This window comes from Protopterus annectens, chromosome 2.part0, assembly GCF_019279795.1.
Source record: "Protopterus annectens isolate FY-2018-M chromosome 2.part0, PAN1.0, whole genome shotgun sequence".
Taxonomy (NCBI): Eukaryota; Metazoa; Chordata; order Ceratodontiformes; family Protopteridae; genus Protopterus; species Protopterus annectens.
In genome coordinates, this window is record NC_056728.1 from 163,298,545 (window position 1) to 163,326,167 (window position 27,623).

Genomic DNA, 27,623 nt, shown 5'->3' on the forward strand with positions numbered 1-27,623 from the left:
GTCTGACAATTCTAAACTGACATTGAGAGTTTATGGTTTACCAAAAGTCATTCTATATAGGAAAGATGAACAAGACACTGAGGGAAAGGGTGAGAGAACACTTATATGCAGTGAACAAAGAAGATGAAACAAATGCTTTAGCCAGGCATACATTATGTAATGATCTTTTCCATAAATTTTTGATCTTGGCCATTGAGTTGGTTAATGAGAGCACTAGACTTGGTAATGTGAAACTCATACAAAGAAACAAGAAGTCAAATGGATCATCAGGCTACAGGCTGATAAAGCTTGTGGCTTGAATGATAGCGTTTCCTTAAAACCTTTTCTAGTGGATAGACCTCTGAAGCATTAAGATGTTAGGATTTATACTTTTCATAGTGTTACATATTTTTTATTGTGTCAATTTTACTATGTTTTTAAGAATTTATATTGATACATCTGAATGGTTTTATTTTTGCTATAGTTAAATGGTTTCACTAGTGTTTTAAAAGTTGTGAGGCTGTGATGCTTTATACATTTTAACTTTATTATCTAGAGTTAACTAATCCATTTTATGTTTAATTAATGTTGCATTTTGATAGGCTGGATTTACTTTTTAAATTACAGCTTAAAATGTGGTTTTATTATGTCTGATGAAGCATTCATGGTAGGAACGCAAAAGCGCTCACTTCTTGGATTTTACTGGAATAAAAGTGCTTTGTGCCTGCACCTTGAGTTTGTTTATTGTACTTGGACTTTTTCTCTCTTGGAGGTGCTTCATCCTTGCATTGCTTGATTTTTGCTGCTGTTGATTGTTCTTGCAAAGTTCAAGGGACATGGCAGAAGGCACATAGCTTGAGTTGCACTTTAACCCTCATAACCATAGTCAAGGTAAAGGGCCTGACAGCTTCAAACATTTATTATATGCTGAAAGTAATCCCTTGTTAAGTTTTAAGATAAATAAATTTGCTACCAAAACTGGTGACGATAATGTTGTAAACAACTTGATGGCAGTGCTTAAACTGACAAGAGATTTGGAAACTAAATTGCATAAATTAAAGAACATTTAATGGCAGTGTAAATATATGGAAGCCTGCCTCTGTTTCAAAGTTGTTCACAGCGGCCTTCTTATTTTAAAAATGCCCACTTATGGTTCTACATTCCCAGATTTATTGGTTAAGTGGCAGCAGTTAAACTTGGAGACAAGTTTTAGCTATATGAGGCTGCTTATTGAACATTTTATGAAGATGGAAATGGAATTGGCAGCACAAGCAATGGGGATACAGTAAGACATAGCGGTAGCACTATGTTGAGAGCAATATAACAAATTTCTCAGTGACCTGAAATGTAATATAACTTTATCTGAGAATAAGTTGCTGTTACAAAAAAGAAGCAGCTTGAGCCAGATTATAAAGACTTTCATAAGGGGAATGTATTTTCCTGGCCAAAAGAACCAATAAAAACAAAGAATGATGCCTCTGTCCCTCCTCCTGGGCAATCCACACAGACGATAACTGAAAGGACATGTGACGTAGGAGGAAGCAATAGTGTTGTTGCGAACATGCCCACTACATTTTCCAAAAATGGAGCCAGGAGGAAAATGAATGAAGTTACCGACAATGCAGCTAGTGAGTCAACGTTTTTTATACACTCCCTTTAACCTTCAATGAGTTCCACAAACTCCAGAGGAACCAGAGTAGAGGGAGGAAATGGCACAAATCATCAGAAGAAGCAACACACCATTTGAGACACATGAAGAGGAACTGGTACACAGTGAGTCAGAACTAGTAATTAATATGTCAAGCTATATATCAAATGAGACTGAGAAAGAAATTTTAAATGGGGGACTGCCATTTATTCCCTCTTTGGGCACTGATATTGTTGATGTTATCCTCGATGTAAAACTGTTTGTAAGAAATACAGCTCTGAAACTTTTATACAGTGATAAAAAAACTTTGTAATGTCACCAGTATAAGAAACCAAGGGCATTTATTCCACCAAACCATCCTATTTTGGAAGCATTTAAAAAAGCTTGTGAAACAGACTTGTTACAATTGTATAAATTTGAATGTGGCAAAAAGGACATTTTTATAATGTGAGTAAAGCTAAGATAGATGCACTCAAAGGTTTACAGCAAAATACTTATATCGTTATAAGACAAACAGACAAAATAGGTGCTGTGCTAATCTTAGATAGGGAGAAATATGATGACAAAATAGAATAAATGTTAAATGATGTTAGCACCTATAAACAACTGTCACTTGAACAACTTAAATTAATTAGAAATGTGTATAGCGATTTATATAACTTGCTGATGTGTAACATTATTGATAGTAATTTATATAAGTATTTTTTGATAGAAACTCCAAGCATACCCACCTTTAGAGGCTTATCTAAGATCCACAAGAACTTGGATAATTCACTATTGAGACCTATAGTCTCTAGTAGGGGATGGTTAACAGAGTCTCTTTCTATTTTTGTGGAGAAGCAACTTAGGAAAATTGTTGACGAAGCAGATACTGTAATCAAGGACACCTAACATTTCCTTGATTCTTTATCTGAGTATGTATTTTCTAGTGATTACAAATCAGATATTATACTTGTGACACCTGTTGTCAAGACACTTTTTACTAGCATCCCTAATGATTTAGGACTTGATTTTGTTAGATTATTTTTAACTAGCAAAGGAGTTCTTAATGACAACATAGTATATTGCTAGGCATTATTTTGAATAATAATGTTTTTTTCTTTAAACATTACTATTTTCTACAAGTCAAAGGAGTGGACATGGGTACTCCATGTGCCACTTCCTACACCAATATAGTAATGGTGTATTGGAAGGCCAATTATATACCGAACAACAGTGAATTTAAAAAACACATACCATATTACAAATGTTTCGTGGATGATGTGTTCCTTATTTGGGATGGAGCAGTTGCTGAATATGAAAGGTTCTTGGCATTTATAAATTCAACCACTGAGTTTTTAGAATTTGTGAGGAATTTTTCATATGATAATACTGAATTTTTAGATGTTTGCATTAAGAAACAAGGGATCAGATACAAACAGAAATGTTTAGAAAAAGGGGTAGGAAAAATAATATTTTGCGCTGCGATAGTATGCACCATATATATATATATATATATATATATATATATATATATATATATATATGTATGTATATAAATATATATATAGGAACACTGTACAAGGTCAGGGTCTCAGAATTTCTAGATTGACCACGTCAGATGATGTGTGTAAGTCGACCTTAGAAAATTTTCAGAAGAAACTTTTAGATCATGGATATAAAGAGAGAGAAGTCAAATGTTTAAGAAATTGTGATTCATTTTTTAGGTGAAAGAATAACATTGAACAAATAGACAGTGATAGTATTAACAATGGAGGTCAAGATATTAGGTTGTCATTCCATATTCCAATAACACCAAGGCAATAAATGAAGTCATCACTAAGAATTGGAGTATTTTAACAGCTGATGAGAAGACCACTGGTATAGTGGGTATAAGATCTAAATATACATACAAGAATATTAAATAATTAAAGAGACTGTTATGTTATGAAAAAAGAGATACTGATAGACCTCAATCGATACGGAAAGGAACATTTCCTTGTAGAAACTGTAGATTTTGCACTTACATGGCTAATGTAATACTTTTATACATCCTAGAAATGCTAGAAAATATGAGTTTTAACACTACACTGATTGTACAACACAGAACTTAGTTTATTTAGCCAGTTGTACTAAATGTTCATCATTCTATATAGGAAAGACGAACGGGACGCTGAGGGAGAGGGTGAGAGGGAACATTTATATGCAGTGAACAAAGAAGAAGAAACAAATGCTTTGGACAGGCATAGATTATGTAATGATCTTTCCCATAAGTTTTTGTTCTTGGCCATTGAGTTGGTTAATGAGAGCACGAGACTTGGTAATATCATACAGAGAAAGAAGAAGTCAAATGGATCATCAGGCTACAGGCTGATAAAGCTTGTGGTCTGAATGACATAGTTTCTTTAAAACCTTTTCTAGTGGATTTTCTGAAGCATTAAGATGTTAGGATTTATTCTTTTCATAGTGTTACATATTTTTTTATTGTGTCACATTTTACTGTATCATACATTTTTAAAAATTTTTATTGATACATCTGAATGGTTTTATTTTTGCTATAGTTAAATGGTTTCAGTAGTGTTTTAAAAGTTGTGAAGCTGTAATGCTTTATATGTTTTAACTTGATTCTGAACAGTTAACTAATCTGTTTTATGTTTAATTAGCTGCGGTGGTGGTGCTGCGGTAGCGTTGTCGCCTCACAGTAAGACATTGTCCTGTTCGATTCTCAGCTAAAGCGTCTTTTGTGTGGAGACATGCATGAATGGGCGTACTTTCGTTGAAGGCTGTGCATTAGGGCTGGCAACTCTGTACGTAAAAATCTACTGCCAATCATTAGCGGACCGGAGTTCCGCTGTGTCGACCCCTAACCGGGAAAAGCCGAAAGATACAACAACAACAATGTCGCATTTTGATAGGCTGGATGTACTATTTAAATCACAGTTAAAATGTGGTTTTATTATGTCTGATGAAGCGTTCATGGCAGGAACACGAAAGTACTCACTTCTTGGATTTTACTGGCATAAAAGTGTTTTTGTGCCTGCACCGGGGTGTCACCGCCTGAGTTTGTTTTTTATACTTGGACTTTTTCTCTTGGAGGTGCATCATCCTTGCATTGCTTGATTTTTGCTGCGGTTTACCAAAATTGCTGATATCTGCAAACTTGAAGATATTATCAACTCTCTAGGAGACCTACAGAAGCAGCACAAATGATGTTAGGACCGTGGTTTAAACATAAACAATAAAAACTAAAGTATAACATCTTCTGGAAAACATGAATACCCTGCACCTACTTTCTATTTGACATTCCTCCTTAAAAACAGAAGTCAGGAGTCCTGAACACCATAACTGGCAATGAGCTCTCAATTGATTACCGCATATCAATGGTCATCAGAAAATCCTTCTGTATTGTTCATTTGATAACCAATAGTACATATTCACGATCAAAGGATCAACATATGATTTTACTCCTTCCTTATTAGACCCGTAACAGAATACAATGCTCCATTTGGTATGTAATGGACTAAACATTTGTCCCAGCTGGAAAAACTCCATTTCCTCATATAGAAAATCCAGGGCCTATATTCTGTTTTTTGTTTTTTTTTAATTTTTTCAGAATGATGTAAGGCCCTTTCCTCTATTTTCTCTCTCTCTCAGATCCAAAGAAGGTATTCTGCTGCTATACGTTTCCCTTATCACGCCCTCCATCAAATACAATGTCTCTTTGGCATGTACAAACGAAGCCCCTGAATGAAAATGCAGAGCCTTCCCTCATCCACATTACATTGTCTCCTTTCTAAATTCAGGTGCCAGAATCAGTTTTTTATGGCCTCTCCTACACCCAGCCCCTGCCTGAAACTAACCCTTACACCTCCCTCCCTCTTATAATCTGACTGACTAGTACATCACACTTTTAAGCTTAGGGTGGGAAGCTACTTTTATTCAAACTGCTGGAACTGTAACTTGAGCTTAGCACTATTCAGTTAAGAAACACTGTTACCCTTTTTATATTAAACTGAAGAAACATACAACTTTTGAAAATAGTTTAGGTGACCAAAGTGTTTATGTTTCACTTTAATGTCTCAATAAAGTTTCCTTTTAGTTCAACCAAAATGTGTTTTTATTTTATTCATTGAACAGTCACTAAATGTTTAAATCAGAGTCAGTCATTTGCTGGGCTGCTGTTTATTGTTAATTTGTTGCTACTGTATATTCCTCCACCTAACTGGAGAAAGAGAGGCTGTGATGTTGGACTACAGATGTTACAGGCTATGACAACTATGAGCCCAGCTCTGTGCTGTCCTACATGAGCTTTGCGAAGTGCTACTGCAGTGGACAAAGTGGACACTAACACTCATTCTGCTGGCAGTTCTTACCATGGTGCATTTTTGACAGATGTACCTCATTCTGAACTGCACGCTGCATTTTTATATATTTATGTTATGAAACATGGAACAGTACCACATGGCATATAATGAAGAAAACAGAGGCATGAAATACTGTATTCCAAAAGCAAATTATAAAGCTTGAGAACTGAAATGTAACAGGTTTGATTTAAAAAAATATTTTCACTGGAAACATAGCACAACTCACTGTGAAGCATTTAAAATCATCTTACCTGTGATGTTGCAGTAGACAAGCATGGCTTTAATTGGTCCACTTCCATCTGAATCGATGTAGAAGAAGCCAGATGTATTTCCCTTATGTCTATACACTTCACATGATTCTTCATAGACAGCTGTAATAGAAACATTAACATCAAGAGTATACACGCTGAAATGTGACAGTATTCATTCTTCCAAGTACTGCCAAATTCCATTTTCTCCAGAAACAAATGACTAAATATAGGCATTAATAGTCACTGCATGATGGCAAGCCATTAATAACAGCATTACCAGTCACTGCACAATGACATGCCATTTTCTGCCTGCTCTTCATGTCACTGTTGGACTTTATTTGCAGTAAGTAATGCATCGGCGAGCTAAACGGTTTTTATTGATTAGAAGGAATTTCACATCAACCACAGCTTCTAAACAAACATCAAGAAGGAACATTTATGTGCCAATTACTAACAGAGATGTAAACGCACACAGTTTTGCATTAATTAATAAAAGCAACTTATTTCATAATCCTAATTGCCATAAAACATAGTAGTCCATCAGAAATTATTTTTTTTTCTCATAACTGTAAAATGTTCTCTACAGCAGAATGTATTATGCCAGATGGTTTAGAAAGGTCTGAAAGAGGCCAATGTGTATTTTCTCTATGTCTGCAGCCTGTTGTACTAAATAGCTTTAAATGTATCTGCAATTAAATAACATTCAGTATTTCTGCTACTGTACACACAGTTAACTACCATTTTGACAAATTACTGTCATTTTCATTCACAACAATTGATTTGCTAATAACCGACAATATTTATAACTCTTACAGACATATGTCATTTTAAATAAGTGTTTTACACATCCTCTCCTATGATACAGCAATGCATGCTGTCTAACTCCAGTCTCCGTACGGGTTTCCTCATAAAGATGACCACTAATTCCCTCAGGCATAAAATCAGCAGGAGTCCTTATTGCATTTGTCTCAAAGCAGAACTCTGCTGCGACAGAATGGAGTATGCCGTCAAAAGCCTTTATAAGGAAATGCTCCAAACTAAAGTTCCAGCTTTCAAAACAGAGTTTCAAAAATGAGCTACCTTTAAAGAGTACAGGGATACTTATAGCACAGTTTTACCTCAGCATGGATATTTTGAAATGAGCCTATGTTCATTTTATAATAGTAACACACAACTTTTTATAATGATAGCCAAAAGTACGGCTTTATCTACTTTCAGCAATATGAAAACATCCAAAGAGTGTGTGTATTTACACACACACACACACACACACACACACACATATATATATATATATATATATATATATATATATATATATATATATAGAGAGAGAGAGAGATACATATCTATATCTATATATATATATATATATATATATATATATATATATATATATATATATATATATATATGTGTGTGTGTGTGTGTTCATAGGTAGGTACTAGGCTATCGGCCCAAGGGCCTAATTAAGCCTAGCCAACAAGGTTCCCTGGCTTATGCCACCCAAGAAAGTTATCTTCCAGTGCCTCTGTCGAACAGAGCAACAGAAGTGATCCCCAGGGTGTACTTCCTATTTCCCATTCACTTATCAAGATTTTTCTCGAAGAGTGCTAATGAGGAACTTTGCTTGACATAGATGGGTAGCTTGTTCCAGAGTATGGGAAGTCTCTGGGACAGGAATCTATTCCTCCAGCATGTTCTGTTTATTGTGGTTACAAGATTTAGGTCCCTAGAGCGTGTAGCTCAAAGGGATTTGGATTTCTTTAGGTGTAGCATGTCCAACAGCTCTGGGTTTGACATAGCTTTATATGTTAGGCAGAGATCACCTCGGAGTAGGTGATATGCTATGGAGTAAAGCTGGAGTTTTTTGAGAAGGTCAGTGTAGGGCATCTGTTTGAGGCCAGTAATCCTTTTTGTGAGGTACTTCTGTGGCCTTTCCAGCTGTTGCAGATGTCTTGTAAGATACATTCCGAAAGGGGCGTTGTACTCTATAATGGGTCTAATGAGTGTCAAGTAGAGGGGAACAATGACCTCTTTTTTCCTAGATGAGAACCTTTTTGTGATGAGGTGTGCCACACAGAAGGATTTCCTGACTACTGTGGTGATGTGATTATCAAAGGACAGACTACTGTCCACCTGGGTCCCCAGGTCTCTTATCACACTATCAGCATTAAGTAGACTGCCGCCTATGTGGTAGTTCATGGGTACAGAGTTTTTACTAAAGAGGATGACAATGCACTTTTTGGCATTGAGCTTGAGGCCATGGCTCTGACACCAGTCGTCTGTCACAGTGAGTTCCTTCTGTAGGACGTCCACATCATTTGGGGACTCAACTATGGCTCCTAGTTTGCAGTCGTCTGTGAACTTCATTAGCCAAAGGCCTCCTGTGTTAGCCTGCACTTCAGAGAAGTAGATACCAAACAGGAGAGGTCCCAGGACTGAACCCTGTGGTACTCCACTTGTCACTAGCTTGAAGTCAGATTTGGAGTCTGCAACTTTTACAGTGTGGGTTCTGTCAGTGAGCCAGTTTGCAACCCATCTTGTGATGTATCCATACATACACACATGACAGGACAAGGGTTAAAGCTGTGATCTGTAGTTCTTCTGGTACAGGGTATGACTCCCTTATCCCTAATTTTCCATGTGCTTAACCAGGTATTTCCCCTGAAAAACTGAAAAAGGTTCTGTTTGGCCAGTGGGACTACCTGGTTAACAAATGAGTTTTATGTGTGTGTGTGTGTGTGTGTGTGTGTGTATATATATATATATATATAGATATAGATATAGATATATATATAAAACACCACAGTCATATGTCTTGTCAGAGATGGAGAGGAGATGGCTTACAGGAATGAGACTGAACATCTTTTGGGTTGATGTGACAAAAACAACTTAGCGTTGAATGCTAGCAAGACTAAAAAACTGATTGTGGATTTCAGAAGGTCTCAAAAACCACACCGACCTCTAGAGATGAAAGGGATGACAGTGAAAGGGTCAAAAGTACAAAGTTTCTGGGAGTACATATCACTGAGGACCTGTCCTAGCCAGTCTATGTATCTTACACTGTCAAAAAAGCTCAGAAACGATTGCACTTCATAAGGAAACTGAGGAAAACAAAACTATCAAAGAACATCCTCCAAACTTTTTACAGGGGTATCAACAAAAGCATCCTTACCAATAACATCACTGTTTGGTATGGGGGCTGCAACACTTCTGATTGCAAGGCTCTTAGGCGAGTTGTAAGGGCAGCAGAGAAAATCATTGGTTCCTCTCTTGCACCTCTGGAATACCTACATGAATCACACTGCATCAGTACAGACAGGAAAATATCTAATGATTCTTCACATCCTGCAAATAGTATGTTTTCCTCCTTCTCCTCAGGTAGATGATACAGAAGTATGCACTGTAGGAACTCTAGACTTGACAACAGTTTCTTTCCTCTCTCCATCAGACTACTGAACTCTTGTGAAAAAACAAGCTAGGAGACTACCAATGCATACTTCCCCTCCTACCACATAATTATGCTATTTATCTGACTGTACAGATGCTTACATATCCAGGCTTTGTTGCACTATAAGTATTAAGCTTGTTCATGTTCAATAACTTACTGATGTGTATATTTAACGTTGGTTCACCTTACCTTACCATAGGAAATGAAGTGCAATATAAATCACACTGTGCAATATTCATGCTGACTATTCCACTTGTTACTTAGTTCTTATGTTATAGTAATGTCATGCTGTTAGAAAAATATGTATTAATGCATATGTTTAGTGCTTATTAGAAACTAAAAGGGTTAACACATTTCATTCTATTTTACGTACAGCTTAATTCTGTATGAAATTATAAGATGCTTTTTCAAACTGCAGTATGCTTTCTGAAATTGCAAGATGCTCTCTGACCTAGTATTTGCTAGCACGGCAAAATTCATGTTTATGCCTTTTGGAAATTTACTGAGAAGCAGGTGATTATCTGCTAGGTCAGGAAAATGAATGAATAGTGAATGAATAGAATACATTTTTCTATAATGTGATTGAATATGAACAATCAGCTCTGTTCGTGTTATGAGAACATGCACAGCTGCGTAAAAGAAGAGATACATCAAACAAAGACTGCTTGAAGAAATGAACTGTAATCTGTACTTGCTTTGTGCTCAAATTAGCCATAGTACCTTGAATGGTAACACCGCATAGTGAGAAGTCATATCTGACTGGTCATCAAGGCCACGTCGTTTTTCTTAGGAAGTTTTTTTTGTAAACTTGATATGCCAGCAGAAAATCATGGACAAACAGCTGCTGTGAAATAATATTGAAAGAACTTGTGATTTATTATGTCAGCTTGGTAGACAATGCCTTGTAAGAAATGTATAAGAATAGCTTCACTTCCTGATTCTAGTTAGACAAATGCTGTATTAGCACGTTTTTGTCTCCTTGCTGCAAGATTAAAGTGCCTTAACCTGAACCTGCCATGTGTTGATCATTTTGAAGTTGTTTTTCCTTTGACAGATTGGTCCGCTGGACCGGAAACTCTCACTTCACCTCAGGTCAGATGGGCCAGGTGGCATGAAACCATATGGGGAAGAAACCATATTGGTTCTTCTGCTTTGAAAGACCTCCGACTGAATTGTCATTCAAAAGAGGCCAGCCAATTTTCTGATCTGCGACTGGAGGACGAGTTAGTATATGAACCAGAGATGGTCAATCACGGAGGTGCAGGTAAGGTGAGATTTACCTTTTTTCTGTTTTAGATCAGGGACTTGATTTGAATCATCTGTCAGGAGATTTGTTTTGTACAAGTCAGGGACAGAAAGATTGCACTCTTGTCATAGATCAGGGAAACAAAATAGGTAAGACAGTTATTCTAGATAAACTGTGAAATAGAAAATCGTGGTACCACGTAAAAATAAGAAGAGTCACGTAACATTTTTTTTAACAGTCAGAACAATATGGGTAATAAGTGCACAAAAAGTTCCCAAGACCCACCGCTAACCGAAGATGCAAAATATATGCAATTACAGCGTGCCGACAATGTTAGATACTATACAAAATGGGTTAATAAGCATGAATTCAATGGCAAATTAGAAAAGTCCTCACTTATTAAACTTGTCAAACAACTTAAAACTGATGCAAAAGGTCAGGTAAAAAAGCAACGTCAATTGGGTATTCCTCAGGCACACGGGTGGATTGAGGGAGCAAACCGTAGAGAACAGAAAAGTAATAATTCAAAAGCTATGTTTTTAGATAAAGAAGACAATAATTTGGTAATAGCATCAGCCCCTCTGCCCCCTCCACTTCCCGCACCAGAATATGAAGCGAGTGGACAAGCTGGTCCACCTCCACTATACTCGGCTGTTACCGCAAAGCCAAGACCGTATGTTAGAGATCCCATCGAGACTAGGTCTCGAACACATAACTTAAGAGGAGATACTGAGTTATATGAAATAAACAAAAATTCAAGAGCTATGAGTGAGGAAGAGATATGTCCACTCATAGAAGTACCAAATCCTCAAGCAGGACAGGACCAGACTCTCCTAGTATATAGACCGTGGACACCAGAAGATATCCGGAAAGCCACAGAGGGAATTCTCCATCCAAACATTAATTTTAGAAAATTCTTAGAAGACTTACAGGGCATGAGGTTAAGTTATCATTTAAATGGAGAAGAAGTAGAAAAAGTAGTCAGACAAATCGTAGGTCCAGACTGGCACATGATCAGTGGCAACTGGAATCCCCGTGACGCAGAACATAAGCCACTCCCACATAGTAACGCAGAACTGGATAACAGAGTGAAAGGTCTAACAGACCAAATCTCTGAGAAATGGAAGCCTAGGGCAGACTGGACTTGCATTAATCAATGCATTCAACAGGAAGTTGAAACTGTTGACAGATATTATGCTAGATTATTAGAGTGTTTTAACAACCATTGTGGAATGCAGGTACCTGAAGACCAAACACACGATTCCCCATATGAGCAGCAATTAAAGAATGCATTTTTGAAAGGCAGTATTTTGCCTATAAGCAGCTTTATTACAAAGCCCATGGTAGATCATCGTACAAGTAGATTACAGTCACTACTTGAATATGCTAGACATGCCGAAAGGCATTTTAACAGTAAAAAGAAAAAGAAAGCCAAAGCATTTGCTGTAGAAGACGGAGCAGAAGTTTATGTAGTACAGTCCTGAAAAAAGGGCAAGAAAAATGCCCAGAGAAACAAACAATCTGATAAATGATCAGAAGAGTTTGAAGAGAGAAAGAAAAGGGGTGAATGTTTTAAATGCAGAAAGAAGGGACATTTAGCAAGGGATTGCAAGCAAAACAAGAAGGTAGCCATGGAAGATAAGGAGGGTAAGGACTGACTATATGATAGTCAAGAATCACTAGAAGGGAATAACCGAGAAAAGACAAATGCAAATGTGATACAAGGAGTAGAGGATGTGATAGAAGAAATAGAGGAAGTACAAGAAATCACCAATGGTGAAGAAAGTGAAATTTTGGACTTAGCATTATTGAGCCTAGAGCTCTATTTAGCAGACACAAAACCAGAAGTTACACTTCTGGTAGAGGGGAGGGAAGTTAAATTCCTGTGTGACTCAGGGGCTTCACGAACCCTGATACATCCTTCCAAACTACCAGAAAATTCAGAATCACTTGATTACATATTAGTGAAAGCAGCTAATGGATTGCTGTATCGGGAGCCACTCTCCCATAATATAGCAATAACTGACCCTGTTTCAGGGATGACCCAGAAAAGCAAAATTGTTGTTTCTGCAAAATGCCCAGTAAACCTTTTGGGCAGAGATCTTATGCAGATATTTGACATAGCAGTAGTACCGACTATGCAGGGTATGGAAGCCCAGCGACAAATGGATACTTTTGTGGTGCGACCGGAGGGTGAAACATTTTATTGGTACAGCCAGGACTTAGTCACGACTGGTCCAGGGGCAGTAACCGAAGAACTGATGAATGTAGCCATCAGTAATTCCCCCTCCCTTGACACTGATAAACAGCATTTGTTGCACTGTACTCTGTATTATTGTAGCACACCAGGACATGATAAGGAATATGAGCAAGAAATGTTTAAAAACCATGCAAACAGATTAGTATTACGTAATCTGTACTGGGACAGAGAAGGGAACAGTGTAGTTAGCTGTTCTTTGCCCCAGGAATTCTTTGCACTCTATAAATCTAATTGATTACCACGTTAGTTTAACTAAGGACAAAAATTTGAAATGGGCAGATCTTGGAGAAAAAGTCACCAAGTGGGAAAAACAAACAGAGTTAGAATTGTCAGAACAGGGAGTACAAAAGCAGAAGTTAAATTGGATAACGTAGACACACCCAGCTGTACACTTGCAGTCTAGCGAGGACAGCTGATTAGCACTCTTACTAGAAGAGGAAGAAAAAGCTTTATGAAGCATACCAGAAACTCTCTGGTCAACAGGGAAATCAGATGTAGGACTAATTCGTACAGCAGGACCAGTTAATATTACGCGAAAATCAGCATTTAGACCTCAAAAGAGACAGTATTCCTTAAGAAAGGATGCAGAAGTAGGAATCAAACCTATAATAGCAGCTTTACTTAAGGAAGGAGTACTGGTAGAATCTCCCGATTCACCATGTAACACAGCCTTATTTCCTGTTAGGAAAGCAAATGGAGAATGGCGTATGGTCCAAGACTTACAAGCTGTAAATGATGCAATAATACCTAGAACACCTATGGTGCCAGATCCACACACCCTATTGAATGATTTGAAGCCTCAAAAGAAGTATTTCTCTGTGGTAGATATTAGCAATGGATTATTTTCGATACTGATACACCCTGACAGCCAACATTGGTTTGCATTCACATTTCAGGGGAAAAGGTATACATATACGCGACTACCACAAGGGTATTGTGAAAGCCCAATGATATTTGCACAAGAGATGGCAAGTAACTTGGTGGGATTTAGCCCAACAAAAGGCAGCCAAATTTTACTTTATGTAGACGACATCCTGCTGGTAGCCCCCACCCAGCAAGAATGCAAAGAAGATACCATAGCATTACTACAATTTTTAGCCACTCAAGGACATAAAGTAAACAAAAAGAAATTGCAGCTTTGGAGAAAGCAGGTTAAATACCTGGGATATGTAATATCCAAACAAGGCAGGACATTAGATGAAGATAGGAAAATATAAATTTTACAAGCACCCAAACTGACTACCAAGAAGGAAATGATGCCCTTCCTGGGCACAACTAATTTCTGTCGGAGTTGGATTCCAAACTATGCCTTGGAGTCTGCTCCACTGACCAACTTGATATACAAGAAGCCTATGGCAGCACAAGATTTATTACAATGGACACCAGAAGCAGAATCAGCTTTCTGCAAACTGAAACAACTGATAGCATCCTCATTAGTTTTAGGATTACCAAACTATCAAACGTTTTTTCCAAACTGTAGATTGCAAGCAAGGTTACATGACATCAGTGTTAACACAGCAACATGGGGATAAGCATGGGGCTAAGATATAGCTTATTATTCATCACAGCTGGACCCAGTGGCGTGATCCCTGCCCCACTGTGTTCAAGCAATAGTTGCAGCTGCAATGGCAGTACAGGCTTTGGCCTCAGTAGTGTTGTTCCACCCTCTCACATTGAGAGTGCCTCATGCAGTCGCAATTATTTTACTGCAAGAAAAAGTAGCATATCTTTCTCCTGCTAGACATCTTTCCTGTATGACTATACTCTTGAGCCAACCTCATGTGACAATTGAACGATGTACAACTTTAAACCTGTCTACCTTGCTCCCGACCCCTGCGGATGGCACACCACACAGCTGCCTGCAGGAGATTGAGGAAAAGACACTGCCTAGAGAAGATCTAATGGATGTTCCCTTGGATGATGCTGAGGCGACATATTACGTGGACGGCTCATGCAGAAGGGGTCCTACAGGACAGAACCTAGTGGGGTATGCAGTAGTTTCTGATACTGAGATTTTAGAAGCAAAGTCTTTACCACACAACTTATCTGCACAAGCAGCAGAATTGATTGCCTTGACAAGGGCTTGTACCTTGGCAAAGGGTAAATGTGTGAACATTTTTACTGACAGCCAGTATGCTTTTTCTACTGTACATGTTTTTGCACAACAGTGGAAAAATAGAGGAATGATAACATCTACTGGTAAACCGATTAATCATGCACAATTTATTTTAGATTTGTTAGAATCTATTCAGTTACCTCAGAAAGTAGCTATTTGTAAATGTGTAGCTCATACCAAGCAACAGGATAGGATTTCCAAAGGTGATGCGAGAGCTGATACAGCTGCAAAGTAGGCAGCTTCAGTTTCAAAAGTATTCCTTTTGAGTGAGGAATTACAACCTTCTGAGATTTTAGATTTAGAAATGTTGAAAACAATGCAGACACTTACTACAAATGTAGAAAAACAGAAATGGGATAAAACGAGGAGCAATTCTTGAGAAAGGGCTGTACATCTCCAAAGAAGGAAAACCAATTTTGCCGTCTAACTTGTTTAGATGTGCAGCTTTGTTGAGCCATGGGCAGTGCCATGTCTCAACAGAGGGGATGGTACCATTAGTGAACCGAGTGTTCACTGCATATGGATTTACAAACTACACAAAAAATTTTTGTGCAGCATGCCATGTTTGTAACAAGCATCATGCACAAGGGGCATTGAAACCTACTGTTTGGGAGGGCATATTATATACCTCAGTGGAAACCTCTCATGCCTGCAGACCAGGAGGCTGACAGTTCACTTGCAGAATACATGAGACGACTTTTAAGTAATAAACAACTTTTGCAGTTAAATTCTGTTTCAGATAAAGAACAAACCAGACCATCGGAAGCAGCAGTAGTCCCAGGCATGTGGGTCTGGGTGAAGGTTATCAAGAAAAAGAATTGGACCACACCGAAGTGGGAAGGGCTGTACCAAGTGCTACTGTCAACACCCACTGCAGTCAAGATCGCAAAGCGAGCATCCTGGATTCATCTGACACACTGTAAATTGGTTAAAAACTTTGAACTGGACAAAGAACTTGTTACTGTTACACAAGAACAAAATGACCAGATGCTGAACAACCTCATGATCATTGCATGATCATTCTATTGGCCATACTGATAACATTAATCTTTTTGTTGTGGCCTTTCCTTTTTCCAGCCATACGAGCTGAACTGAATAAATGTGAATCACTCATAGACTGGCATCCGAACTTTAACACTTACCAAGCAATTAAATATGTGCATGCTGAAACTTTTAATGTTTCGAATTGCTGGATCTGCACAGCTATACCAACAGCATACGGGGGATTATTAATGACTGTTGTCCCCCTATGGGTCAATTTGACCTGGGAAAATTTGCTTTTTGATACTACAACTGTAAAATCACAAGACAAAATAGTAAAAATTTACTTTTTGTACAAAAAATGTACCTGCCTGTTACACAAAAGGGAATTGTGTGTTTTTACAAAAATTATACTGCTCAGGTAGGTTGGAGTAATTGTAATGTGACTGTTCCTTACAAATGTTATACCAAAGCCAATAATGCAGGTTATATCTGTGATGCAAACTATGACTCATATCTTGAGTCGATACATAAAAACTATTGATGAGATACAACGTAATCCTGTTCTTTTATACTAAACTAGAGAATTGTCATTTTGTTTGTGGGAAAAAGGCATACAAATGGTTACCTGAGAACTGGTCCGGCAGTTGTTTTTTGGGTTATCTGGTTCCGGCCATATGACACACTGCAGTCTTGCCTCAGGGAAAAATTCGAAATGTCAGAGAGGTCACCAAGAAAACTGGAAATCCAATCAAAAGGCCTGAAAATCCAGTTATACGAATCGAAGCAGGCTGGAGAAACCATAATTCAGTGAAAAACAAAGATAAACTGATACACATGGACTTGAGTGACACTATTATATCATGGGCAGGTATAGCCCCTGCATATGGTGCAGTGAAATTGATTTGGGAGCTGAGAAAACTGTCCAAACTTCTCGAAGTAATAAGTAATTCAACATTTTCTGCTCTCGAATTAATGACTGATGAACTGAACGCTATGAGAACTGTGGTGCTTCAAAACCGCATGGCTCTTGACTTCACCCTGGTGGCGAAAGGTGGTACGTGTGCTTTAATAAAAGAGGAGTGCTGTTCGTATATTCCTGACAACCAGCATGAGATAGACAACCATCCTGTGATTTAGCAAGTGTCGGCCATTATCAAACCAGGCCCAAACCCACTGACGGACTTTTTCCAGAATTTGTTTGGGGTGGGGTAGCATCCTAATGAACATCCTGATTGCCATTTGTGTGGGACTACTCCTATTGGGAGTATGTGTTTGTTGTGGTATTCCCTGCATGAAAAGATTAATCAAAGATTTTATAGACATGTCAGTTTCTGAGACTTTATATCAAAGTACTGAAATTGAAGAACTATTGAAAAATGAAACACTTTCATAAGTTTAAACTGAATGACTCTATTAACTTCAAATTCTGAACAGAAAGAGGTTAGGAGAAGAAACAACTGTTTATGCTTTTGAAAATAGAATAAAAAGTATTAACATGGGGGAAATGTTAGAAAAATATGTATTAATGTATATGTTTAGTGCTTATTAGAATAATGGATTAGCCCGGGTCCTGACCTGCTCTCCTGCTCGGTCACTAGATTTAGGATAGCCCCCTTGCCAGATGAACAACGCGTGCTTCCTTAACTTTAATTAAGCTGACTCACTTGGACTCCCAGTGCGAATGCACACACCAGCCTCCTCTTAACCCCAATGAATTTCAGTTAACAATCTCCAAAAGAGACTCAGGATAGCCCCCTTGCCAGATGAACAACGCGTGCTTCCTTAACTTTCGTCGCTGACTCACTTGGACTCCCAGTGCGAATGCACACACCAGCCTCCTCTTAACCCCAATGAATTTCAGTTAACAATCTCCCAAAGAGACTCAGGATAGCCCCCTTGCCAGATGAACAACGCGTGCTTCCTTAACTTTCGTCGCTGACTCACTTGGACTCCCAGTGCGAATGCACACACCAGCCTCCTCTTAACCCCAATGAATTTCAGTTAACAATCTCCCAAAGAGACTCAGGGTAAAGAAAATATCCTAACTACAGTGTTTTTGTTTGATAAGTGCCTGCTGCAGGCATTAGACAGTACTTGGTCATAACACCAGCCTAATATCCTACTGATAGATCCAGGAAAGAAATTAAACAAGCTGACATTGTACTCTGTTACCTTTAGGACCCAGGAACAACCCTTGTGGTGCAGGTCCTGACGTCAGCAAGGTTACAATACACCCCAGTGGCTTTTCCGCCATTACTTTTGAATAATGGATTAGCCCGGGTCCTGACCTGCTCTCCTGCTCGGTCACTAGATTTAGGGTATGTTGCAACTTGAATTTAACAATTGTGAAGTCTAGGAAACTGTTTTTTATACTGCTTTGATTATTCCATTGAGACTGTGAAAAACTAGGCTTTTTATACTTCCTGCTTTGTAATCTCGTTCATTGAGAAATGCAAGTGTATTTTAAAACATCTAGAACACTGTCTCTATGCTGCTTTGTTTGTATTAATGAAAACTGTGAAACACTAAGTCTTGTTTATTGAAAAACGTAAGTTTATTTTTGCTTGAAGCGCACGCCCACTCAGATGGGCTGGATGCCTCGTGGCGTGGTCTAGTTTAGCCCTAGGGTTTGTTTGTTTCAAATTAGTTAGCGTTATGCCTTTACTGTGACTCAAACAACTGTGAAAGCTAAGCTACTGTTTTTATACTGCATTGCATGTCTTATTTAAACCGCTAAATGCTTGGTTTAGGCATACTTTCTGCTTTGTAACCTTACATACTGAGATACGCAAGTGTCTGATTGAAGCGCGTCCCCATACAGATGGGCTGGATGCCTCGTGGCGTTGCTTTGCATCGCCTTAGAGTTTGATTAGTTTAAACCATCGAACGATGAAAATGATGTCTTTTACTCAATAGAATGAGTGCTGTACTCTTATTTTACCTGAAGTCACTCCAAATACTGCTACATATTTGAGTGTCATTTAGCGATGTATTTTAGGTCTGCCACTGCAAATTAACTCGCTACCTGACTGGTCTCTTGAGTCGCTCAACATACTAGTTCATGTATTTAATCACACTACCAGTAATGAGCTGTTAGTTATGCTTGGTAACATAGGGCAGACAATGTAAAACGATACTGTCTAGTTGGATTAACTTAACTATTGGATAACACACTAACTAGATACTGCATTAGAATATACTGCAATACTGTGCTGTTTAACTGTATTTACTGTTCAATTATAGCAAGTTAACTATACTGTCTGCTACTTATTGCACTGTTGTTTATCCCTGTTAATACTGCTCTAAGACTACTGAACTTAACATACTACACAAAGGATACCCTGCAGTTTGTTGCTAAACCCTCTATCTCTCTCCCTTATTCTTCCTGTAGATAGCCCCCTTGCCAGATGAACAACGCGTGCTTCCTTAACTTTCGCTGACTCACTTGGACCCAGTGCGAATGCACACACCAGCCTCCTCTTAACCCCAATGAATTTCAGTTAACAATCTCCCAAAGAGACTCAGGGTAAAGAAAATATCCTAACTACAGTGTTTTTGTTTGATAAGTGCCTGCTGCAGGCATTAGACAGTACTTGGTCATAACACCAGCCTAATATCCTACTGATAGATCCAGGAAAGAAATTAAACAAGCTGACATTGTACTCTGTTACCTTTAGGACCCAGGAACAACCCTTGTTGTAGTCCGCTTCCGCCGCCGCTCGCCGGCTCCGCGCCCCACCCTGCCCCCTATTCCCACCCGCCCCCACTACCTCTACATTTATTAGGTCACTAAGCTCTTCCCCCATACCAACAACCAATCACAACTGTCCTGTGCTCTGACTCATCTCCCTCTCATTTCTTGCTTGCCTACACTGATTAGGCAATCTCCACCCACTCATCTCCCTTTCATTTCTTGTTTGCCTACACTGATTAGGCAATCTCCACCCACCTACCAACCTCTATCCAGTTAGACTCCATCCTTCATCCTTCCAGCTTTTTATACACCCACTACCTTCCAACTCTTTATACACCCTATTCTACCAAGGAAACCTCCCCCAGCTTACAACACTCACTAACCTCCTCACACCATGGATAAAAAGTCTTTTACTACCCTTCCCTTTATACTATTACTCCTTATTATTTCCTATCTCTCAACCAGTTATGAAACTCTAACCCTAGCAGGAGTCTTCCTCTCCAAAGGTCACACCTCCATTCATTCTCATAACCCCTCCACACCCATCCCTCCGTCTCAATACCATGTTAATAACCCGATTCCTAAAATAAATCATCCTACCCTCTGCCACCCAAAGGTTCCCACAACAAAAGACACCCTAAAATTATTAATTAAATTCCAAAAAATATTTGACTACTTGAAAAAATCTATCACAAAAGATGGAGATATCCACCCCAACCCAGGCCCTATCTTTGACTTAGGCCCCAAAACCCTGAAAGAAGCCAGAAACCTAGTGGGCTCCCTCCTTATCCTTCATCTTAACCTAAGAAGTATTAATAATAAGGTTCACAACTTACATGCCTTGCTTGCAACTCACTCCGCTGACATCATGTGCCTATCGAAACATGGCTTAAACCAGGCACTAAGGATGAAGAAATTATCCCACCTGGATATAGCATCCTTAGGAGCGATCGAATAACCAGAAAAGGTGGGGGAATAGCTGTCATGTTCAAGAACTCCCTGAACATCACAATGAACCCACTCCAACCTCCAAAATCCCTAACCTTGAACTAATTGCTCTAAAGATTCGCCTAAACAACCAAAAAGTATTAATCTCATAGTAACTTATCTACCACCAGGCGATGATACACCTGACAGCCAACATTGGTTTGCATTCACATTTCAGGGAAAAGGTATACATATCTGTGACTACCACAAGGGTATTGTGAAAGCCCAATGATATTTGCACAAGAGATGGCAAGTAACTTGGTGGGATTTAGCCCAACAAAGGCAGCCAAATTTTACTTTATGTAGGCGACATCCTGCTGGTAGCCCCACCCAGCAAGAATGCAAAGAAGATACCATAGCATTACTACAATTTTAGCCACTCAAGGACATAAAGTAAACAAAAAGAAATTGCAGCTTTGGAGAAAGCAGGTTAAATACCTGGGATATGTAATATCCAAACAAGGCAGGACATTAGATGAAGATAGGAAAATATAAATTTTACAAGCACCCAAACTGACTACCAAGAAGGAAATGATGCCCTTCCTGGGCACAACTAATTTCTGTCGGAGTTGGATTCCAAACTATGCCTTGGAGTCTGCTCCACTGACCAACTTGATATACAAGAAGCCTATGGCAGCACAAGATTTATTACAATGGACACCAGAAGCAGAATCAGCTTTCTGCAAACTGAAACAACTGATAGCATCCTCATTAGTTTTAGGATTACCAAACTATCAAACGTTTTTTCCAAACTGTAGATTGCAAGCAAGGTTACATGACATCAGTGTTAACACAGCAACATGGGGATAAGCATGGGGCTAAGATATAGCTTATTATTCATCACAGCTGGACCCAGTGGCGTGATCCCTGCCCCACTGTGTTCAAGCAATAGTTGCAGCTGCAATGGCAGTACAGGCTTTGGCCTCAGTAGTGTTGTTCCACCCTCTCACATTGAGAGTGCCTCATGCAGTCGCAATTATTTTACTGCAAGAAAAAGTAGCATATCTTTCTCCTGCTAGACATCTTTCCTGTATGACTATACTCTTGAGCCAACCTCATGTGACAATTGAACGATGTACAACTTTAAACCTGTCTACCTTGCTCCCGACCCCTGCGGATGGCACACCACACAGCTGCCTGCAGGAGATTGAGGAAAAGACACTGCCTAGAGAAGATCTAATGGATGTTCCCTTGGATGATGCTGAGGCGACATATTACGTGGACGGCTCATGCAGAAGGGGTCCTACAGGACAGAACCTAGTGGGGTATGCAGTAGTTTCTGATACTGAGATTTTAGAAGCAAAGTCTTTACCACACAACTTATCTGCACAAGCAGCAGAATTGATTGCCTTGACAAGGGCTTGTACCTTGGCAAAGGGTAAATGTGTGAACATTTTTACTGACAGCCAGTATGCTTTTTCTACTGTACATGTTTTGCACAACAGTGGAAAAATAGAGGAATGATAACATCTACTGGTAAACCGATTAATCATGCACAATTTATTTTAGATTTGTTAGAATCTATTCAGTTACCTCAGAAAGTAGCTATTTGTAAATGTGTAGCTCATACCAAGCAACAGGATAGGATTTCCAAAGGTGATGCGAGAGCTGATACAGCTGCAAAGTAGGCAGCTTCAGTTTCAAAAGTATTCCTTTTGAGTGAGGAATTACAACCTTCTGAGATTTTAGATTTAGAAATGTTGAAAACAATGCAGACACTTACTACAAATGTAGAAAAACAGAAATGGGATAAAACGAGGAGCAATTCTTGAGAAAGGGCTGTACATCTCCAAAGAAGGAAAACCAATTTTGCCGTCTAACTTGTTTAGATGTGCAGCTTTGTTGAGCCATGGGCAGTGCCATGTCTCAACAGGGGATGGTACCATTAGTGAACCGAGTGTTCACTGCATATGGATTACAAACTACACAAAAAATTTTTGTGCAGCATGCCATGTTTGTAACAAGCATCATGCACAAGGGGCATTGAAACCTACTGTTTGGGAGGGCATATTATATACCTCAGTGGAGACCTCTCATGCCTGCAGACCAGGAGGCTGACAGTTCACTTGCAGAATACATGAGACGACTTTTAAGTAATAAACAACTTTTGCAGTTAAATTCTGTTTCAGATAAAGAACAAACCAGACCATCGGAAGCAGCAGTAGTCCCAGGCATGTGGGTCTGGGTGAAGGTTATCAAGAAAAAGAATTGGACCACACCGAAGTGGGAAGGGCTGTACCAAGTGCTACTGTCAACACCCACTGCAGTCAAGATCGCAAAGCGAGCATCCTGGATTCATCTGACACACTGTAAATTGGTTAAAAACTTTGAACTGGACAAAGAACTTGTTACTGTTACACAAGAACAAAATGACCAGATGCTGAACAACCTCATGATCATTGCATGATCATTCTATTGGCCATACTGATAACATTAATCTTTTTGTTGTGGCCTTTCCTTTTTCCAGCCATACGAGCTGAACTGAATAAATGTGAATCACTCATAGACTGGCATCCGAACTTTAACACTTACCAAGCAATTAAATATGTGCATGCTGAAACTTTTAATGTTTGGATTGGCTGGATCTGCACAGCTATACCAACAGCATACGGGGGATTATTAATGACTGCTGTCCCCCTATGGGTCAATTTGACCTGGGAAAATTTGCTTTTTGATACTACAACTGTAAAATCACAAGACAAAATAGTAAAAATTTACTTTTTGTACAAAAAATGTACCTGCCTGTTACACAAAAGGGAATTGTGTGTTTTTACAAAAATTATACTGCTCAGGTAGGTTGGAGTAATTGTAATGTGACTGTTCCTTACAAATGTTATACCAAAGCCAATAATGCAGGTTATATCTGTGATGCAAACTATGACTCATATCTTGAGTCGATACATAAAAACTATTGATGAGATACAACGTAATCCTGTTCTTTTATACTAAACTAGAGAATTGTCATTTTGTTTGTGGGAAAAAGGCATACAAATGGTTACCTGAGAACTGGTCCGGCAGTTGTTTTTTGGGTTATCTGGTTCCGGCCATATGACACACTGCAGTCTTGCCTCAGGGAAAAATTCGAAATGTCAGAGAGGTCACCAAGAAAACTGGAAATCCAATCAAAAGGCCTGAAAATCCAGTTATACGAATCGAAGCAGGCTGGAGAAACCATAATTCAGTGAAAAACAAAGATAAACTGATACACATGGACTTGAGTGACACTATTATATCATGGGCAGGTATAGCCCCTGCATATGGTGCAGTGAAATTGATTTGGGAGCTGAGAAAACTGTCCAAACTTCTCGAAGTAATAAGTAATTCAACATTTTCTGCTCGAATTAATGACTGATGAACTGAACGCTATGAGAACTGTGGTGCTTCAAAACCGCATGGCTCTTGACTTCACCCTGGTGGCGAAAGGTGAATGCGTGTGCTTTAATAAAAGAGGAGTGCTGTTCGTATATTCCTGACAACCAGCATGAGATAGACAACCATCCTGTGATTTAGCAAGTGTCGGCCATTATCAAACCAGGCCCAAACCCACTGACGGACTTTTTCCAGAATTTGTTTGGGGTGGGGTAGCATCCTAATGAACATCCTGATTGCCATTTGTGTGGGACTACTCCTATTGGGAGTATGTGTTTGTTGTGGTATTCCCTGCATGAAAAGATTAATCAAAGATTTTATAGACATGTCAGTTTCTGAGACTTTATATCAAAGTACTGAAATTGAAGAACTATTGAAAAATGAAACACTTTCATAAGTTTAAACTGAATGACTCTATTAACTTCAAATTCTGAACAGAAAGAGGTTAGGAGAAGAAACAACTGTTTATGCTTTTGAAAATAGAATAAAAAGTATTAACATGGGGGAAATGTTAGAAAAATATGTATTAATGTATATGTTTAGTGCTTATTAGAAGCTAAAAGGGTTAACACATTTCATTCTGTTTTATGTACAGCTTAATTCTGTATGAAATTATAAGATGCTTTTTCAAACTGCAGTATGCTTTCTGAAATTGCAAGATGCTCTCTGACCTAGTATTTGCTAGCACAGGCAAAATTCATGGTTATGCCTTTTGGAAATTTACTGAGAAGCAGGTGATTATCTGAATGAATAGTGAATTAATAGAACAATACTGTTTTCTATAATGTGATTGAATATGAACAATCAGCTCTGTTTGTGTTATGAGAACATGCACAGCTGCAGAAAAGAAGAGATACATCAAACAAAGACTGCTTGAAGAAATGAACTGTAATCTGTACTTGCTTAGTGAGAAGTCATATCTGACCGGTGGTCATCAAGGCCACATTGTTTTTCTTAGGAAGTTTTTTTTGTAAAATTGATATGCCAGCAGAAAATCATGGACAAACAGCTGCTGTGAAATAATATTGAAAGAACTTGTGATTTATTACGTCAGCTTGGTAGGCAATGCCTTATAAGAAATGTATAAGAATAGCTCCACTTCCTGATTCTAGTTAGACAAACACTGTAGTAGCACATTTTTGTCTCCTTGCTGCAAGATTAAAGTGCCTTAACCTGAACCTGCCGTGTGTTGATCATTTTGAAGTTGTTTTTCCTTTGACACATGCACATGTTGTTACTCAGTTCTACTTATATGTAAAGTGTGTCTGGTCATTATGTTATTATTTTATTGTATTTTTACTTTTATTTTTATTATGTTATTTTCTTCTTCTTCTTTGTATGTATGTTTTTGCACTGGGAACGAAGCATCGCAATTTCATTCAGGTATACTGTGGAGTAGTTTTGAATTACAATAAAGTTTTCTTTGACTTTGACTTTATGTACATGTATGCATATTCTTACATATACACTCAATGACATCTGGTTAGGTTGGCATTTGTTATTGCGAAGTACTAAACATTTCATTTTGCACAATACTCTGACACATTACTTATCCAGTACTGAAATATAAAAGTATCAAGTCTCAAGGTCACCTTCTCATAGTAAACTGCATTGTTAGGTATGTGTGACATGGGACGGACAAGATAATTCTATTCAAGGCAACTTCAAACTAACCTCAGTTAAAAAGAGTATGCACTTACAGTAATATGCTAACAGAAATAAATCTTAATAAGCAAATGCAACTTTCAGAAAGTTACTTGTAAGATAAATGTAGAGCAGGTAACAGGCAGAGTCCCATGTTCAACATACTTTTTTTTGTTCATTCTGTTATAAATGCTATTCTGATCTCCAAGGAGTCATACATTTTCTTGTTACTAAGCATGCAAAAACATATTTTTATAAATTCCTTCAAAAGCATTCATAAATAGCTTAAGTAATTTTATGTAACTGATGTTATGTAAGCTACATCAAATATGCAAGTTCTTATCAGATTCTTTCCAAAGTCAGAAGAAACTAAAGCTGGTTGACCTCTTGGTGTGTATGAATATATGAAGACATTTGCCCACATATTCTGGTAACTGATACACTTGTAACAATTATTTAATGGTAACTGATAAAGCTGTAACAAATTATTTAATGGTAGTTGATACACCTGTAACAATTTATTATTTAATGCCAACTGATATAGCATTAATTACTGATTAATTGTAATTGATATACCTGTAACAACTGATTTAATGGAAAGTGATACACCTGTAACAATTAATTGGGTCTATATCACATAGTCGAAATGCAATAAGTTTGACTACGTAAATGTCGCACACACAGAACAGCATTTTTTCCCCAGGGAAAGAAATCGCTGTTCCGGTACAAAACCAAAAAACACATGTGCGCTTCAAACTGTTCCTAATGTGGAGGGATTTGCCTCCCACACCCACCCTACTTAACTATACCAACTCCGAGATCGCACCACAGTGGAGGAAATAGCAAAGCCGTGGAAACGGCACACCAAATTTTTTCTCTGGGAAAAAATTTGGTGTTCCATGACTTCACTGTTTTGACATTTTGAACTTTCCAGTTTGATGTTATCGCATTCAGACAATTGTGCATTCGAACTACTAATATAGACCCCAATTAATTTAGTAAAAATTGATATCTGTAACAATTGTTTAATGGTAACTGATACACTTGTAATTGATGGTAACTGATAAATCTGTGACAACTGATTATTTAAAGGTAACTGATACACCTGTAACTTATTATTTAAGTGATGCTCTGCTGTTCATCAGGAAAAAATATCATGAGGAAGAAACTTGCTGAGCACATCTCAGAGCAGTTCAACTTCTCAGTTGCTCTTTTCTAAAGGAAATAACTGCTGGGGTTTGTGCATGTTTGTCAGTCCACATTAGACAGTTCTCTACATTGGTCAACAAATCATAAACAAAAAAAATAATAAATTCCTTTAGATAATATCCAAAGCATACATTAATACCCTCCTGGAAAATTAACATTCTCCAAAAATACATTAATACAAAGATGTCATCATGTAAAAAACAAGTCCAAAACTATTAAACTACTGTGAAGCACAGAATGAAAAAAAGCAAATGGCCGCCACATTTTTATGTTCAGTTAATTCAGCTTTGACATTTAATGGGTGTAAAAAAAAAAAAAACGTAAATCGAGAACAGACAAACTCAAGCAGCAAATGTAACTGCAGCAGCAATTAATGGATTTTGCCATTTTACTTTCCCCAAATGCAGCTTTAAGGTTGAAACAATTAAAGAAAAATTAA

The 27,623-nt window shown here is 38.2% G+C and overlaps 1 protein-coding gene across 1 annotated transcript in view; it reads right to left on the reverse strand.

The window, feature by feature from the left end:
* The window catches only part of CNTNAP5 (contactin associated protein family member 5), a 4,019,360-nt gene that overhangs the window by 1,344,111 nt on the left and 2,647,626 nt on the right, over window positions 1-27,623 (reverse strand). The window contains exon 12 of the mRNA XM_044060643.1: window positions 6,222-6,341. Coding sequence (XP_043916578.1) covers window positions 6,222-6,341 — 120 coding nt within the window. The remainder of the gene's footprint in view (window positions 1-6,221; window positions 6,342-27,623) is intronic.